General features: G+C 42.7%; 1 protein-coding gene across 1 annotated transcript; it reads left to right on the top strand.

Moving 5' to 3' along the window:
• Positions 1–8,161: 8,161 nt before the first annotated feature.
• LOC306924434 (free fatty acid receptor 2) lies at positions 8,162–9,244 on the top strand (the record flags this gene model as incomplete). Its single annotated transcript, XM_079502935.1, has 1 exon — positions 8,162–9,244. One exon carries the CDS (start codon positions 8,162–8,164, stop codon positions 9,242–9,244), a length of 1,083 nt encoding a protein of 360 aa, XP_079359061.1.
• Positions 9,245–19,259: the final 10,015 nt, after the last annotated feature.

Below are 19,259 nucleotides of genomic sequence, written 5' to 3'. Positions count from 1 at the left end.
TGCAGCGTGTGCCGTGCTCGGGAATCATTAGTTGATTTGACCCCCAATCCAACCCATTGATGCTGAGTACCAAGCAGGGAGGCATTTGGGTCCCATTTTCACAGTCTTTGGTATGACCCGGCTGGGGATCGAACCCCCGACATCCCAGTTTCAGGGCAGACGCTCTAACCACAAGGCCACTGTCTAACCTATGGTTATCCCATTTTTGTATTCCTATATACAGGTTTAATGTATATTTTTAGTTCAATGTTTGTTTTAAAAACGCCATTGACAAGGAAGGGAAAATGTACGTAATTTTGTCCCTAACACAAACATTAAATGTCATTAACAATAAAGATAATTCAATGTTTCTTTTGACACCGTTTGTTTTATATCACCATTACATCACCTAATCATAGCAACATGAGTTAGACTTTAATATACATGGGTGTGATTTTTATTATCCCGTTATTTATTATCTGTATCTGTCTCACATCACACCAGTGTCCCTCAGCACACAGTTTGGGAACCGCCAGTATACAGTAGTAGCTGCTTCAGTAGAAACATACCTCAAGCCGTGAGAGAAGGAGGCACTGGAGCAGCTCAGACAATTTAGGCCCTTACTTTATTAACAGGGTGCAGGTAAAAAGCGACAACATTTCGATGTTTCAGTTACATCTTCGTCAGGTCATAGCCCGAGGGGGAAACACAGTAAGGCTTAAGTACACACATGGTACAAGGGGCAGGCAGGCCCTTCAGTTGAAATGAAATGAAATTAAATGAAATTAAATGATTAGATTACTATATTTACCCAGGGTATCTGGGCTAAGCTCAAGAACTTGTTTCCAGCCAGGCCAATGTCAGACCAATGTCACACAGCCAGCAATCATTAGTTCATACATAATGTTCACGTGGAACATTCAAGTTATCATTCGAGTTATCCAGATGAAAATTAAAGTGCATTTAGACTTTGAATATACAGACTATAAATACACAGATATTACATAGGAAAGATACAGATATAGGAAAGATAAGGGCAGGACAGCAGCAATGTAGAGCAGAAGTAGCCTGAGTGGGGGTCTTGTGGAGATTGTGGACATCTGAAGGAAAATTAGAGGAAACAGGAAAGTTTCAGTTCCTCATTCGTGTGTGTGTGTGTGTGTGTGTGTGTGTGTGTGTGTGTGTGTGTGTGTGTGTGTGTGTGTGTGTGTGTGTGTGTGTGTGTGTGTGTGTGTGTGTGTGTGTGTGTGTGTGTGTGTGTGTGTGTGTGTGTGTGTGTGTGTGTGTGTGTGTGTGGCGACTGTGGCTCAAGAGGTAGAGGATCCATGGGTCGGCGGTTCGAATCCCGGCTCCTCCTGTCTACATGTCGAAGTGTCCTTGGGCAAGACACTGAACCCCAAATTGCTCCCGATGTGCTGGTTGGTACCTTGCATGGCTTCCGCCGCAATCGGTGTATGAATGTGTGTGTGAATGCACAACGCCTTGGATAAAGGCGCTATATAAATGCACCATTTGTGTGTGTGTGTAAGCAAAGCATAACATTTCCTTAAGAGTGTCATCATTTTACAACCTGTCCAGACATTTATTATTTTACTGTATTTGTGAAGCAATAACACTATGCTATCATACTTTGCATACAAAACGTGCCATACAACTGGGCCATAATTAACAGTTCAGCCTCCTTATGGAACATGTTTATTTAGTTAACTTTTGTGGTGGTCTAACTTTCATCTATCATGATTCAATGAAGAATGAAGATTTATTGGACATAGGTCATTACTTGAACTTGATTCAGTCAGTCAGTCAGTCAGTTGTCCGTCACGCCACCATATATGGCCGTCAGTCAGTCACGCCTCGTGAGTCGTGACACGCTCCATACACTGACCTCATCAAACCCTGGATAGCCATACATGGAGAAGACTGGATCATCACCTAGATCTGCATATATGGTGCCGGCCAGCAACTCTTCATGATGGGGGGGGGGGGGGGGGGTACGCGGGGGAGCACCATCCCCCCACTTCTCTCACGTGTAAAATTATCACCGGACCTCTCCTTTAGTGAACAGTTTATTCTCCTGTTTACTCAATCCAATTCTCAATGAGTGCTACAGCAGTAGCACTACACTAGCCTGGTTAATAAACCAGACCGAATCAGCCGTTGGCAAAAAAAAGTTGCCTACCAGCGGATTACGGTCTGGCGAGGCTCAGTAGCACGCCTCTTTCCTACAGCAGAGAACAGGTCGGACCAATCGGGACACGGTATGCAATATAGGCGGGCTTTGGTACAGTGACGTTCAATGCTTGAGACTTTTGACTGACAGTAGCTCTGACCAATTGCGTCAAAGAGAAAATGTTCCCCGGGAAATGAAATCCAAGTGGAGCCAGCCCAGACTGATATACCGCGACAGTGTTGTGTGATATTAGTCTGGCTTATTAGCCAGGCTAGCACTACACCACTGTCTACATCTGACCTCAAACCCTTAGATCTCCATATATGGAGCTGACCTGTTATTGAAACCTTTATTTATTCTCGAAAAGAGCATTGAGGTTTATGTTTATGTTTATTGAAGGATCCCCATTAGAGACACATGACTGAGCCTCTAGTCTTCCTGGGGTCCTGAATTCACAGGTTCCCCCTCATTTGCAATGCTGACGAGATCACATATATAAAACAATTTAAGACAGATATAAAACACAAATAAAGTCTGCACCTAAGGCATAGATATATAATATACAGACAGTGAAACAAAACATATAAGTTAAAACAGTTACATATTGACGTATAGGGAGGTTCAGAAGCAGGTTATTAAATTGACAATATGATATTGGGTTACCAGTTTTCAGTGTTTGCTATAGGGTCATCGAAGCAGAAAGCAGAATTGTCCCAGTTCAGACTGCACAGATGGGACCTCTAGTGTAAGCCATCCACTTGAACGGGTCTGATGAGTATTTATTTTCCAGTTTAGCAGCAACGTGATGTACAGTTGGGTGCCACCGATATTGTCCCTTATCATTTGACCCATTTAGGCCTGACCTCAAAATTTTAAAAAATCCTTCTAAATCCTCCAGTTTTCTGAAATAAATATTTTCACGATTTTTCAAAAATAGCAGACCTACAAGCTCGTAGCGCGCCACTCGGTGGCGCGCTATGAGCTTGTAGATCTGCTATTTTTCAATAGCTAAATTATTAATGTTTAAAACACCAAAAGGGGTTCCCGCCCAAAATGGGTTAACTGTCCTTTTGCGCAGATCACGCAAACCTCAGCAAAAAGAAAAGGACAATATCGATGGCCTCCAACTGTAAGTGTTGAGTGATAAACTATATCTAGGGGTAGAAGAGTGGTAAGGGCAGCATTTCTATAAATTACATCACCGTAGTCCAGCACTGACCTAAAAACAGCTTCAACCACCCTTTTCCTACAGATCATTTGGAAGTTAGCTTTATTTCTGTAAAGAAAACACATCTTCTGTCTTAAATGTGTTTTTTTTTGTGGCTTTCGCCTTTATTTTATATTTTTTATGGAGGGACAGACAGTAGGCTGACAGGAAATGGGGAGAGAGATGGGGGGGGGGGGGGGGGGTGACATGCAGTAAAGGCCGTCGGGATCGGGAGTCGAACCCGCGGCACACTGCCAGACTGGATTACTAGCCAAGGTGCCTGGACCACTGAGAAGAACAGACAGAGACACATTCACGCAGGCTCAGCGCTCCCTGCGGCACAAGGAGATGTACCCCTCCCTTTTCCACATACAAAAACTTTCATATGACAACAGACAAAAGTTAATATAAGGAAACCGCCGCAAATGAATACTGTACATGAAACAGTGGCTCTTAACAGCCTGTGGACGGTGGATGCATCTTGAAGTTGGTAAGATAAAGATCCATAAAAACATATCACACCCTAACACCCGCAAGTGAGAAGCTCACAGTGGGCAAGTTGATGCTGTGTATTGATCAGCCCTATGTGTCTGTTCTGACGCACGTCAGTGAAAAACTAAGACACCCAAATCACATCGATATATCTGTGGAGTTTTCAGTGCCACACACGCAGACATGTGCATCCGAAAACTTTTACCTTCTAATTACCTAAAATAATCTGTATTGTGACTGTGCTTTTACTGAAATATTAACTTAGAGAAGATGGATTTATTTTTTAATTCAGATTTTCATTACTTTGCACATATTCAGAAATTCAACTGGCGGTGTCACGGTGGCACAGTCGGTAGTGCTGTCGCCTCACAGCTAGAAGGTCATGGGTTCGATTCCTGCTGGGGACGCTGTGGGTACTGTGGGCGTGCTCCCTCCTCCATCAGTGCCCATACCCGAGGCGGGGTTGGCGAAAGGGCCTTTCTGTGTGGAGTTTGCATGTTCTCCCCGTGTCCCCTAGGGTAGGTACCCTCACAAAAACATGCCGTAATCCTGGTCTCTAAACTACCTCCCCCTGGCCAGCCGGGGCGCCTGATGGAGGGGAAAGGAACTGGTCGGAATAACATGTTCCTTCCACACGCTATGTTCGTCCGGGGAAACTCTCCCCTGTCAGTTGAAAAGAAGCAGCTTGGACTTCTCATGCATAGAAGGAAGCATGATGTCAGTCCGTGCCCCCCCAGGTTGGCAGAGGAAGTGTAGTGCCCAGGATTACATTAGATAATTGACACTGGGTGAAAAAATTGGTTACAAAATTGTGGGATAAAAACATTTCAAAAAAAGAAATTCAACTGGAGACCCCTTGATTGATTGATTGATTGAAGAATGTATTAACAGTTTGCAGAATTACAGTACATTTCAAGCACAAACTCAATACAAAGGCTGTTAACTGTGAGTGGACGACCCAATTAAGCATTACACTTGTTTCCAATAGGGTCCACCATGTTCAAATCATCAAAACATTTAGAGACGTACAAATAGACACTTCTATAGACAGAACAGGAATTCATCATAAAGGAGGTAAAAATGGAAAAGAAACATATACAGTGTGGGAAAAAAAGGGGTGGGCGGTGGGGGGGATTCACGTTCAGCTCCGTTAATTTGTTTGTTTTCCTTGGAGGAGCTGCGTTGGGTCCCCAAGTCGGCTCCGTGGCCGTACCTTGAGTTGGCTGTGTGGCCGTGACCGTCTCTTGTGTTGTCCTTGCGTTGGGTCCCCAAGTCGGCTCAGTGGCCATACCTTGAGTTGGCTGTGTGGCCGCGACCGTCTCTTTGTTGACCTTGCGTTCGTGTTTGAGGGATTCCGATTTTACAGGGGCCAGTTTCGAATTGCAGCCGTCCGTAGGTGCCCTTTGAGAGCGGTTTTGAAGGAGTCAGGGGATTCGCATGTCTTAATGACAGTTGGTAGGGCGTTCCACATTTTGGTGGCATAGGAGCGAAAATAATTTAGTCCCTTGTTTGTGCCGAATCTGGGTTGTACATGGTTACACTCTGGGGTTCATCTAAAGATTCTAAGAAGGCATTTACTTCCAGGATTAATGCATTTATCAAGGACTATTATGATAACTTGATTCCTATGATTCGTTGCCACTTTCAAAGGCAATAACTGTTGTGTGTTCTGCCCTCACATTAGTGTGAATGGTTAGAATGACAAAAAAGAAAAAAATCGGGACGGTATACATTCACTTTGGGACGGTTCAAATTGTATTTTGGGACGGTTCAGAGATGTTGGTAAAAAAAAAGTTAGTCTGGAGCCCTAGTGTGTGTGTGTGTGTGTGTGTGTGTGTGTGTGTGTGTGTGTGTGTGTGCGTGTGCATGTGCGTGTGCGTGTGCGTGTGAGTGTGCGTGTGTGTGTGTGTGTGTGTGTGACATGGATGCACACACTAATCTCGCAAACCACTGGACTGCAGTGCAGATTTTTTGTTCACATGCCAGTATGCAAACTTTTGTCTCCCCTTTTTGTTAATTATTGTCTCCACCAGGCCGAAGGCATGGGGAGAGAGTATGTTTTGCACTCCGTCCGTGTGTGTGTGTGTCCGTCCGTGTGTCCGTCCTTCCGTCCGTCTGTTACCAGCTAATCTCCGGCACCGTTAACCCGGTCGATGCCAAACACTCCCTGGATGCTAACGATGAACCTCTGCCCCACATTTTCCAGAACGGCCTGTTATAGCGCCACCATGAGGCAGCTTTTCACATATTTTACCTAAAACTGCACCGATCTGCGTGAAACGTTGCATGCACACTCCCTAGAGGCCAAGGACAAACCTTTGACCTGCATTTTCCGCATCTGCCTTTTATAGCGCCACCAGGAGGCCGACTTTTGTAAAACACATTTTTGGATATTACTCCTCCAGATTCTGTCCAAAAATCTCACAAATCGTTACACAGTATCTCTATGGTCATGTGCTCAAGTCGGATCTGTCCGATATTTCATATTCCATCCTAATTGGCTATAATTGGCTTTCACAGTTTGCAAGATTTGTTTTGAACAAAAGCCTAAAATCAAGAACGCAGCATGCAATTTACGTGAAATCTTTCACACATTTTCTTACTAGGCTGAGGAATATATCCCACCCTTTTCACATTGGCCTGTTATAGCGCCACCAACAGGTTGATTTTTGCAAAACACATCCAATTGCCATCAAAGGCGTATGAAGAAATGACACCCTTTTCACATTGGCCTATTATAGCGCCACCAGGAGGCCACAACCCGACCTGCCCTGGTGGAGACCTGTGCCCCGAGGGGCACTTTTTCTAGTTTACATTGGTACAGGATGGACAGACAGACAGACAGACAGACAGACAGACAGACAGACAGACAGACAGACAGACAGACAGACAGACAGACAGACAGACAGACAGACAGACAGACAGACAGACTTCTACAGTATTTCCCATGGAGTAGACCATTAGACCAATCACAGTAAATTACTGTCCTTCACTGATGTTGTCCTAGCAACCGCATGCTATAACCTAGCAACCACCTGTTTTGCATTATCAATGCCTTAACAACCACCTGTTACACGATAGCAACTGCCTACCAACACCAACACCCAATTTCATCGGCTGCTAAATTCCTTTTAGTTTTAACAGTAACTGTACACAGCTCTATCTGCTTTGCACGTTCACTCTTTCATTGTTTCATCTATGCTTAATGTTAAACTTTTCACATGTTTATAGATTAATTCGTAACGCTTCCTTTACAGGACAGTAATTACCAGCTAATTTAATGCTTTATCCCATCAATGTATTTGTACTATAAAGTATCCACTGAAGCACTAATTCTGTTCAAACATTTTATACCTTGCAAGTTACCTTACACTCGAATGCTCTTTATTTTAAACACACACTTTTAAAACAATATTTTACTCAGTCACAAATACAATTTCTGCATTGGAAGCAGCATTTCTCTCAAATGCTATTCATACAAATTTATGCTACCCATGCAGTTTCACCAGGAGCTGCTTTTAAGTTTATTGTGCTCTATATCAGTGGTTCTCAACTTCTTCAGGCCACAACCCGCATGAAATAATCATATTTGAACAGGGGATCCCCCCCCCCACCCTGACAAGCAGTTTGAATTGTAGGAGCTGAGGCAGTAGGCCTACATTTTGTTTGACTCGGTACACAGATAAATATTGTGAAAATAGCAGATTTATGCCTAGCAGTGCTACAAGATTGTATATTGTCTACAATCTTACTTAAATTATTTAACAATTTGGCCAATGTTTGTTTATTTTTTTCTCACTATAGTATACTATAGTTTGTTGATTACTTTTGATGCAGTAATGGTATTTTTCTTGTCTTTCTTTCTTTCTTTCTTTCTTTCTTTCTTTCTTTCTTTCTTTCTTTCTGTCTTGTTTGATTCCAATTTTATTTTAAATCGTTTTGTTTGTTTGTTTTTCTATCCAATTTTGGAAGAAAAATCTGTAAATCTGCTTAAGAATGCTATGAAAAAAGTACTACAAATAAATGACTGCAGTGAACTCTCAGTGAAAGTGTCAGCGTCCTAATCTTTTCCCATTCTCCCTTATCTGCAGAGCTCAAAGCCCTTGAGGAGATGATGATGAGGGGAGACGAAAACCACTCCGTCTACTGGGTTTGTTCCAGGCCCGCCAACCAATAATACTCTTTGGACTCCCAAGCCTCGAACCGTCTGACAGGTCAACCCCCTCCCTTTGGTGGAGTGCTTTCATCTCCCCTGTGAGTCGAAGACGTGATGTGACACTTCCCTGCCTCAGCTGTCCAGCCTCAAGGCCACCATGCAGGAGTGCCACACCGGCCTGTGCCTGTCGGTTTACCTCATCACCTTCCTGACGGGCTTCCCGGCCAATGCCCTCGCCTTCTACACGTTCAGCAGGAAGGTGAGGCAAAAAGCCACGCCCATCGACATACTACTCCTCAACCTGTCCATCTCCGACCTCCTCTTTCTCATCTTCTTGCCCTTCAAGATGCAGGAGGTGGTGAACAACATGCTGTGGGACATGCCCTTCGTGCTCTGCCCTATGTCCGGCTTCGTCTTCTACATGTGCATCTACACCAGCATCTTCTTCCTCACCGCCATCAGCGTGGAGCGCTACCTGGGCGTGGCCTTCCCCATCCAGCACACCCTGAAGCGCCGGCCGAGGTACGCCGTGGCTGCCAGTGTCTTCTTCTGGATATTCTGCTTCAGTAACTTGAGCATCGTCTTCATCATGCCGTTAATCGGCTCTGAAAGCCCCCACTCTCCTTTGAACGTTACCCACAGCGGAGGAGTTAACGTGTCGGCCCTTGGAAGCCTGGACGGCGGTTTTCTGAACGGCTCGGATCACGTCCACAGCGGGCACGGCCTGCACCACGACGCGGTAAAGGTGTGTTATGAGAACTTCACACAGGCACAGCTGAATGTCCTCCTGCCTGTCAGGCTGGAGCTCTGTGTGGTGCTCTTCTGTATTCCCTTCCTGATATGCAGCTTCTGCTACATCAACTTCATCAAGATTCTCTTAAGGCTGCAACACATTGGCAGACGCAGGCGTCTCCGGGCAATAGGCATGGCTTTGGGAACGCTGCTGGTCTTCACCCTGTGTTTTGGTCCATACAATATGACCCACGTTGTGGGTTTTATTACATGGAGGAATCCTGATTGGAGAGACATGGCCCTGCTGTGTAGCACCTTTAACGCTTGCTTGGACCCCCTTATTTTCTACTTCTCCTCCGCTGCTGTGAGAGGGACTGTGGGAAGCATGTTGGAGGGGGTGAAGTGTCGAATGTGCATGTCTTGTCACATGCTCCAGTCCCTTTGGAAGGGAGTTACCAAGACAGCAAAAGATAAGGGACCCAAACAAGAGGAGATCAATGCTATCTGACCTGACTGAATGGGAGTTGTGAGTGGCTGACTACACTAATTTGTTATTTCACTGTTCCTGGAAGCAGGAAATGTGTCTACTTTTACACGTGAGATGTTGTCATTTATGATGTTTGATCATCCATTGGTGAACTTCCTACTCAGATTAGAAACAGGATATGTGGACCTTTGTCTGAGGAGCAAAAAAAAAGACTGCAACAGTTTCCTATGCACATTAATTCTGCCATTCAGTTATTATGCTTCGCCTATACAGATGTATAGGCCATGTTGTGGATTGCCAGATTCAAATGAAAACGTACTTGCATGACAATTAGACTTTGCAAGATGGTGAAATGCTGTGGTTCCTTTATGGTCCTTTATCCAAACGGACATTATCGGGAGCTTGGCGAGAGGCCAACACATGGACTATCTAAGCCTTCAAACGTCATCTCTTATAGAAATATGAGATAAGCAGTTCACACAAATATTATACTGTATTTACGTAGAAGGTAATTGTGTGTGTGTGTGTGTGTGTGTGTGTGTGTGTGTGTGTGTGTGTGTGTGTGTGTGTGTGTGTGTGTGTGTGTGTGTGTGTGTGTGTGTGTGTGTGTGTGTGTGTGTGTGTGAGAGAGAGAGAGAGAAACAAAACTAAAAAGGTTTGACTAAATGTGAAGGTAATGTGTAAAGATCCATTACGTCATACAGTATGAATTTATGAAATGAGTCATTTGTTTTATTAGTCCGGCAGCCAACAGGTTTCTTTTGTTTAAAGTGGGAAATTTTTTATATAGTCTTTTTTATTGGCCTAAAATATTATATATATAATATATATAATATACATACATTCATGAATCCACTTGCTGACCGGCTGTCAGTATTGAGCAATTTCTTTATAGGGGTTTATGCGACCCTATACCATTAACATCCTATATAAGGCAAAAATGTCAAACTTTCCTTATGCTTTAAGTAGCAAGCATGTGACACGTCAAACTAGTGTGATTCTGAATCCATTCCAAGCATTAGTTTGCACAAAAAACACTCCTTGGTCTAAAAACGGCCATAGCCGTCATGACAAATATGATGAGGTCAGCACATTTTGGGCACATGATTTGGGCAAGTAGCTATGGCTGTTTTTAGCCCAAGGAGTGTTTTGAAAACCCCCTAGTTTATCATGTCACATGCTACTTAAAGAATAATGACAGTTTGACATTTTTGCCTTAGGATGTTAATGGTAGGGTCACAAGAAACCCCTATAAAAAATTGCTCAATACTAACAGCCAAGTGGATTCATTAATCTATGTACTGTATATAGACAATATTTTAGGCCAATAAAAAATAGTATATACCAAAATTCCCACTCCACAACCCAGTCTGCCGGACTATATCAATATATATCAGTCAGAACATGGCGACCTGAGTGGGATATGTTTTCTGTTATCCCTATAAAAAGACATACAGTACCGGTATAACAAAAGCTTTCTTTCTGGGCCGGTAAGTAAATATAAACATATTTATACAAAAAAAAGGTTACAGATTTGAGTGCCTGTCAATCATTGTTCATATATTTATTTATACATCTGCATACCCTGAATGTAATCCTGTGCTAACCATTCATATACAGTACAGTTATTGTTCATGTGTATCGTTGTGAGTGGGAGAAAATATACAGTAAACCCCTCTTTATCAAATATGTGAATTGAGAACACACCCCACATATCGCAAACATAAACAATCCTATCACACCAGGAAACACTCACATCACCTCTAATCCTGTTATCTAGGGGATTAGACTTCAGTTAAGGTTGAGCTGATTACTGCATCTATTTGACAGGCAGATCATGCATGAAGCATTCATTTTGACATACACTACAGGACTGAGTGAATGACTAATATATTCATGCAGTTACTTACAGTATAGTACCAGCAAGTCTATCTCACACACTCAAACTTGCACAGGTCGCACTGTCGCACACACACGCCCACGCACACACACACACACACACATGTACATGCACATGCACAAAGTTAAAACACATGTACGGGAAGGATTTGCCATTGCGTCACTTGGTAGAAAGTGCAGTATGTGAAACCAGCAAGAAAATGTAATACAGCAGGGGGTTTTGAACGTGACAGCAACTTCGATAATATAGGACAGAGCTGACGGCACACTCAGTCTGACATGACATTAACTGGTAGTTGTGCTCATTTCTCATTCTTCTCTGGAGGTGATGCAGCATCTGAATTTGTACAATGCTGTTTGTCAAGGGCTGGTCTGTTGAGATGAGCCAGACAAAGCAGCACAGTCCTCCTTTTTGTAGACTCATGTGTTTCATGTCTTATTATCTGGAAGACAGTAGGCCTAGTCGGTCAGATAGGTGGATGATGGTGATTACTGATTATGTGTGTGTGTGTGTGTGTGTGTGTGTGTGTGCGCATGCGTGCGTGCGTGCGTGCGTGCGTGCGTGCGTGCGCGTGAGGAGTGTTTGCCAAAGGTAGATGGGACTCAAGGTAGGCTATACTCACACAGAAGAGACCTCTTCTTTCTCATGCAAAAGTGTGCTGTAAGGACAAAATCACACATTATCTTATAGCTTTTCTTGACTGCTTGGTGTAAGATTTGATCTGATAAATGTATTGCTTACCTTGTAAAAACACCATGGTTAATGCGGACAAGAAACACATCTTCAAAATATTCAGGTACGCAATCACCTCATTTGGGAAAGCGTCTGGCATTTGGGGTGACAAATAACAAAAACAACAAAATTACACTGATTAGTAGGCCTACAGACTTCTCGTTGTATTGAGCGAGACGGAATTAAATCAGGAAGGTTGAACTGGCTTTAGTTGATGGACATTTGCTTCCTCCCATCGATCGGGGGAAATCATTAATTCACTCAAGTATGCAATATTGCAGGCAATGCGTTGCTTTGGAATGATCAATGTCTGACCCACATTAACACAGCGGGGAAACTACTCGTGGTATGTGGTCCTGGTTACTTAACTTGAGTACTGTAAATGTTTTTTGTTTTTACCCCATTTTTGTCCCCAATTATGCAGACACTGCAGAGACTCCTACCATGTCTCAGTTTGATTTGTTTTACATCTGATATCGCGAAGACAATTTGCTGTACATTTATTTTATGTTAAAGGACAAACTACAAAAGATTCTGCGATAGCACAGAGACCTGCAATCACCCTCATTATCAAAAGTCGGGTCACGGACGGTCACATTCACCCAACCTCCACAATGCACTCATTCTAGCCTGATTTATATTTGCTTGTTTGATGGTGTGCCGTGCCGAAAATAACCGGTCTACAAGCTCTCAGCGTGTCGCATCATTACTTGTTGGAGTGAGCCTATTACACCAGGGCTTCAGTGACATACATTACTGTTCCCTTAACATTTACCCATCAAATACAGATATTCTTCTGATTCTCACCCCAGGTGAAGGGAGCAGCAAGCGTGGTGTTCAGAGCTGGGTGGTCGTGTACACTACAGATATAGGTGATCCCAGCATCCAGGGACTGTTTCAGTGGGAGGTACAGCACACTGACAAGGTACACTTCCTGACTGTGTCTGTCCATCAGCTGGAAACACTCGGGTGGATATTGAGATGTGGAGTTCAGCACAGAGGCCGCCTGCCGGTCTGAAGTGGGGGCTCCTGGGAGCAGCCCCAGCATGAAGAGGTCAATGGGATGACTGATAGATGGAAGTGTGCAGTTGCCGACTGACAGGTGATCAATATGTGCATCGGTTTGGTAGGTCCAGGTGAGGGTCAACTGGCTCGGGTAGAATCCCCCGGTGATACACAGGAGGGCCCACTGGTCCTCCTGTGGGTTAGTAGGAACCTGGAGAAAGATTCTGGGAGCTGAAGGTGTTGCTAGCAGTGCATAAGGGGATAAGGGAGGAAGTGAGTGTGTGAAGTCAGAGTGTCAGAGCTCTGTGAATAATGGCATCAGCAACAACATCAGCAACAATATTAATTGATAATAAGTTGTTTGAAGTTGTTGAATAGCGGTAGGCTATAGAATATATAGTAAAATAACAATTCAAAGCCAAAATAAATTACATTAAACAGAATAACAAGAAAGGAAGTTAATGAAAATATACAGTTCTATGATTTACAGCACTGCATACACCGTAGATGTAAATGGTTTTCTCTATACTGTATATAGAGGTAGAGCCAACGTAGCAACCGGAGAAAATCTGAAAGGAAGCTTCTCTTCCGCATGAGGGATTTCCACATAATAATTTGGCCATCCCTCCCTGCCTTGTTTTGTGCCGAGTTTCAATTCCCAGAGAAAGATCAATACAAGCCGCAGTGCATGGCACCGGGGTGATTATTCCTAGATCTGTCATGAAACTGCTCAGGCAAAAAGATGAACTCACAGGGAATTTCACATGGCTTGAATTTTTATAGATTAGAGCCCAGCCAGTCTCTTTATGGTGATGCATAGCCCACACGAGCACTTAAATCGAATTGCAGCACACTAAACATCCTTGCTCTACTGTTCAAAGGATACAAATGAGAGATAATTACAAGCAGCACAACGTCAACCCACAAACAAAAACAACACTGAGCGATACTAATGAATTACAATAAAGCATGTAGTCGTAACACCAGGCGCCTTCATTTTGTTATCTGAGTCATTTGTTTCTCACCCAGGACTAAGAGCTCTGTGCCATTCCCCATCTCTGGATCTCTCTTCAGAACATTGACCTGACAGTAGTACCACCCAGCGTCTTCCAGTGTAACCTCGTGGATCACCAAGGATGAAGTCTGGTTCTTCTCCACAAGGAACCGTCTGGATGAGTTCGGGATTGGCCTTTCCGGCTCCAGTTTTTTGAACCACTGCACCCCGTACTTGGGGGAATCGACTTTGAAATGACACGTCAAGGTTGCTGTGTCACCCCGCATCACATTCAGGGAAGGGGGGTACTCTCTCACCCTCAAACCCTCTGAGGTCACTGTCTGGGCAGAAGCGGACACCATCACCACTGAAACAATGTCACACATGGAATATTTAAAATCTTTTACCGACCAAAACTAAACCAAAAATAAACTTATAGTTTGTCAAACAACTTAGTATATTTTTATTTTGACCTAAAGAACCTAAGGAATATAAAACAACTCTATGTTTCTTGGCCAGAAATCATACATGTATTGTACATATTCAAAAGAATGTACAATCTTTGGCCACAGTATACTGGATGTAACTCTTGTTATGACTGGATTTGTACTGCTTTTCTCTTATTTCTTGTCATCATACAAGATTACATACTGATTACTCTGTGTGTGTCAATTCAATCTTTATTTCAGACCCAGCAGGAGGTTCCATATCACAATTCAAAACTCAACACAATTAAGGCCTGGCACTTTGGTTCAATGTAGCCTGACAGCGCGTCGCAGGTTCGAGTCTCGAACCTCGAGGTTTCTTGTCTCTCTTTACAATACTATTCAATAAAGGCAGATAAAGGCAAAATATACAATAAAATAACAGAAAGAGATAAAGAAAATACAAATAGCCCACGTTGTTCAGTTCCGAACATGTAAACATGTGCATGCGCAGTCTAGAGGAGAACCTGACAGAACTGCATGATCTTGTTTGTATTTTCCAGTGTAATCTTGGCATCATTGTAAATCAATGATTTCTCAGATCATTTTAAATAGATTGTATGAATTAATTAATTAATGCCCATGATGACTGGAATACAAATAGGCTACCTTTGTTTAGAAAATGTTAAAATAATTCACATTTTTGTGAACACGACTCTGAACAAGATGGAACAAACGTCACACTGACCTGATAATGGTCCTGCCATCAAAAGAAATAAACACTGGAAAAGCAATATTGTCATGGCGATATTCTTCAAACCAAGCCTGAGTGATGAATTCATTTCTCAGACCGTCTGGGGATTGAAGCCATCATTGCTTTAAAAATCTGATGTCAGCTTTTTATTTATTTTTTTCTTCCCCAAGTTCACTCTGTGGTTTGGGGTGATGGTTCATTAATAGGTCATGCTTCAACACAAACCCAAATCTCAGAGCCTGTTAAATTGAAAAAGCTACAGTACACAGAAAATAGGTCCCCTGTCTGCATGCTGACAGTAACAACAATGCAACACAAAGCAAAAGCTTTTTCAATTCTATTCTATAGGCTGAGTATGCGTGTCATATATAGATGCGTATAAAATAATTAGGCACGTCAGAATAAAAATAATATTCAGTGTTGATAACTGTCCACCGTGAGCAACCAGTGTTATAGGGCCATTTTGATTCATTAAATGGACACTGACAATTTTACAATACCATTACCATCACAGATTGTTTATTTGTGATGTACCATAGTCAGTACGATGGGACTATGGGTGCTGACTAGACTAAGGTACTGAGTCTACTGACATTTGGTACTGACTATTGTAAATGGTGAGGTTCTCTTATAAGCCCTCCCATGGTTTCTTTTTTTCCCGCCCCAAAACAAAAATGGGGTGAGAGATGGGGAGTGGATGACACGCAGCAAAGATCGTCGGGACCGGGATTCAAACCTGCGACACGCTGTCAGGCTTGCATTGCAGCGTGTGGTGCTCGGACCACCACACACTGTCAGGCTGGCATTGCAGCGTGTGGTGCTCGGACCACCACGCGCTGTCAGGCTGGCATTGCAGCGTGTGGTGCTCGGACCACCACGCGCTGTCAGGCTTGCATTGCAGCGTGTGGTGGTCCGAGCACCACACGCTGTCAGGCTGGCATTGCAGCGTGTGGTGGTCCGAGCACCACACGCTGTCAGGCTGGCATTGCAGCGTGTGGTGCTCGGACCACCACACCGGCGGCCCAACTAGGCCCTCCTATGGGTTTCTTACCTCACCGGCACAATAATCTTTCCCAAGAAAGAAGTAGTATATTGTGCATTATGTAAATGATTCCTGCTGTGCAAATCAATCAAATCAAATCAAAAAATCTTTTGTTTAGAAACCAAAAATATAATTTGGCAATGTGAAACACAGGGGGTCCTTCACATGAAAACATTTGAGACTTGTTTTTACTTTCATTTTATTTTACTTCTTGGACTGGCTGTTTTGGGATGTTGGATTGTGCTGCATTATACCGGAATTGTATTTTGTACCACTTTGAAAAAACATAAACATTTGAATTACAAAACAATATATCGTTTGAGACCATAATAGGTGCCATGCCCATGACCTTTACCCTTGCATGTTCAATCCCTGGCACCAACTGAAGAATATGCAAATAGCTGTTCCTTAATTGTTAGAAGAAGAATACGGTAGTTTATAATGATTTTAAAAATACCAATTACGTGGTGACCCTAGACGTGTTACCTGACATTGCATGGTAGCATTTTTTGATGACATAGCAGACAGCAGCCAGTCTAGTGCAAAGGAAAATGTCTCAAAGACAAAACTGCAAACACCACAAAAGCATACAAGGACTTGCTCAGCAGGAAGCGCACGACAAACTGATGAAATCTACCTCAGGTTTGACCACAGAGGTCAAGACGCTTCCAGAAAACAGCAGCAGAACACACACAACTTCAGTTAAAACAAAATTCATTTTTTTTTATTTTATTTTTTTCTCTCTCCCTCCATTTGATATCATTTTAACTCCACGTAATGGATTTTGAAAAAGAAAAAGAAAAAAACTAAGAAAGAATTAAAAAAGACAAATAAAATACACGTTCCCAAAAAGAAAATACGAGAAAGAAAAATGTCAGACAGATTGGCAATTCAATTTATCAAAAGATGCTTAATCATCACAGCACAGGAAAAAAAAATAACATACAGGGGGTGGAAGACAAATGTTTAGTTCATCTGTTCAGTGACTATTCTACAGTATGTGGTTCCTTTGACACGATGCTTAAAAACACACAGTAATACATACAGTAGCAAGGAGAAGAAACTGAGGTCTGGGGTTGAACAAAACCAAAATGACTACCCTGGAATCATCACAGAATACACACACATGCACGCACACACACAAACACACTACCACAGTTATGCCAAAGTGGGCATAAAGGACAGTGGCAGGGCATAACTGATGTACATAAAAAAAAGAGCAGAAGGACAGGAAGGGCAGGAAATAACAGCAGCCAAAGAGAGAGATACTCACCACCCAATCACCCAAATATTTTCTGGCAAGCAGCAACCGTACCATGCGACTAAAGTGTCAATTAGACTTAAGACGTCCTCACACTAATGTAGTGCATTGGACTCATATGTTATTAATTTCCAGATTCATCAAAATGACATGTCATTAACATTCAATGCATGTGTGCATGTTGGCCTTGCCCCATAACAGCCTTGCCATGTAGTACAACCTGCAAAAATTGTATATGCTAATAAGACACTTACTATAATCTGCCTCAGTGGCTTCATCTAAACAGAGTCCCTTCCTACCCCCTCATGCCTGGAAAATAAATCAATGCAATATAACAATGAAGCAAAAACACAAGTTGATGCTGTGGCAAGTGAAAGGCAGGTTTTTCCAAGTTTACAGTCCTCAGCAGCAAAACCAATATTTACCCCCTACTTGATTGACAAGGGAAATACCAAGGCGTGGGATGTTGATTCAGAAAGGCCAAGTAATGGGGCTCTCTCTCTCTCTGTTGGAGATGTGAGGTGGGCGACTTAATGACTAAAGGAGGCATAGTGGGCGAGATTCCTCCATTGTGTTGCTTGTTTTATGCCACCCTGTTTCATGCTGTGATGCTCAACTGGTGGATTGAGCAACACTGCTAATTAGCCAGACGCTCGCATTCTTAGGGTGATGATTGGCAAGGAACCATCTGTGGTTACAGCAAGGAGGTGGGCATGACTAGTATTGTACACTAAAGCCAAACTGCATCTTTTTTCAAAAATACAATTAAAATATGTATAGTAAATGAATGACAGCACAAAATCAACCAATCCATCCATCCATCCATCCATCAATCCATCCATCCATCCATCCATCCATCCATCCATCCATCCATCCGTCAGTCTGTCTAGATAGTATCTATCTATCTATCTATCTATCTATCTATCTATCTATCTATCTATCTATCTATCTATCTATCTATCTATCTACAGTATCTATCTATCTATCTATCTATCTATCTATCTATCTATCTATCTATCTATCTATCTATCTATCTATCACCTACTGTATCTGTCTCACTGCATAGTTCTCCGTGAACCAGCCTGTACAGTATGTCAGGTTTATCCTTTACCGACCAGAGAAAAACATCTTGTTCTGTCGGCGTCTGAAGCATGCGCAATGGTGTGAAGCACCTTTGTGTTCTCAAAGCCTCATTCTGCTTCAGTACTGCCTAACATGCTGTCTATCGATAAGCTCATTAACTGTAGACATGGGAAACTACTGGTATGCCTAAAAGGGTCACAACATTAAATTTGCCCATGAGAAGTGAGCGTCCCTGTAGATTACGGGTTAACGTTTTTTTTTGGGAAATATGAGACTCAAACTGTAAAGGGCAAAGGGGGATTTAAGCCATAATCCAGCTTTACTCTGCATGTGAACTCCTGTTGGCACATACTGTATGATATGAATACAGAATATTATGCCTGATAGTCTGTCACGATAAAATAAATAAATTAAATATATTTTTTTACCCATCACATTTACTATATTTCCATCATTCGCCCTTAGCTTATATTTTTGCTTTCTACTGTACATCAAGCCAAGTGACTGTGTGTCAGAGAGATGCCTCCAGATACATAGTATCAATACTGACACTTTCAAAACCGACATCTTACACCTCAATCATTTTAATCAAATATAATGCAGTGTATTGCAAGGTAAGACCCCAGCAAATTCGTATGGTAAACATGCATTAACCAGCAATGCAGGGAGGGATAAACAATCCTCACTGTTGGACTGACTTGAAAAGAAGAGCTAAATTATTCATTCTTCATTGTCTGCCTCTGAATACACAGTTTACTCTGCTGACATTATAGCTCAGCCAAATAGTTTCGGGGAAGGGCCTAAAATCAATGCACAATTAGGGGTGTCTTGTATCAAGCA

The sequence above is a fragment of the Electrona antarctica genome (genome assembly GCF_951216825.1).
Source record: "Electrona antarctica genome assembly, chromosome: 6".
NCBI classification, from domain to species: Eukaryota; Metazoa; Chordata; class Actinopteri; order Myctophiformes; family Myctophidae; genus Electrona; species Electrona antarctica.
Note: the sequence above shows the minus strand (reverse complement) of the source record. Positions and strands in the feature narration are given on the sequence as shown.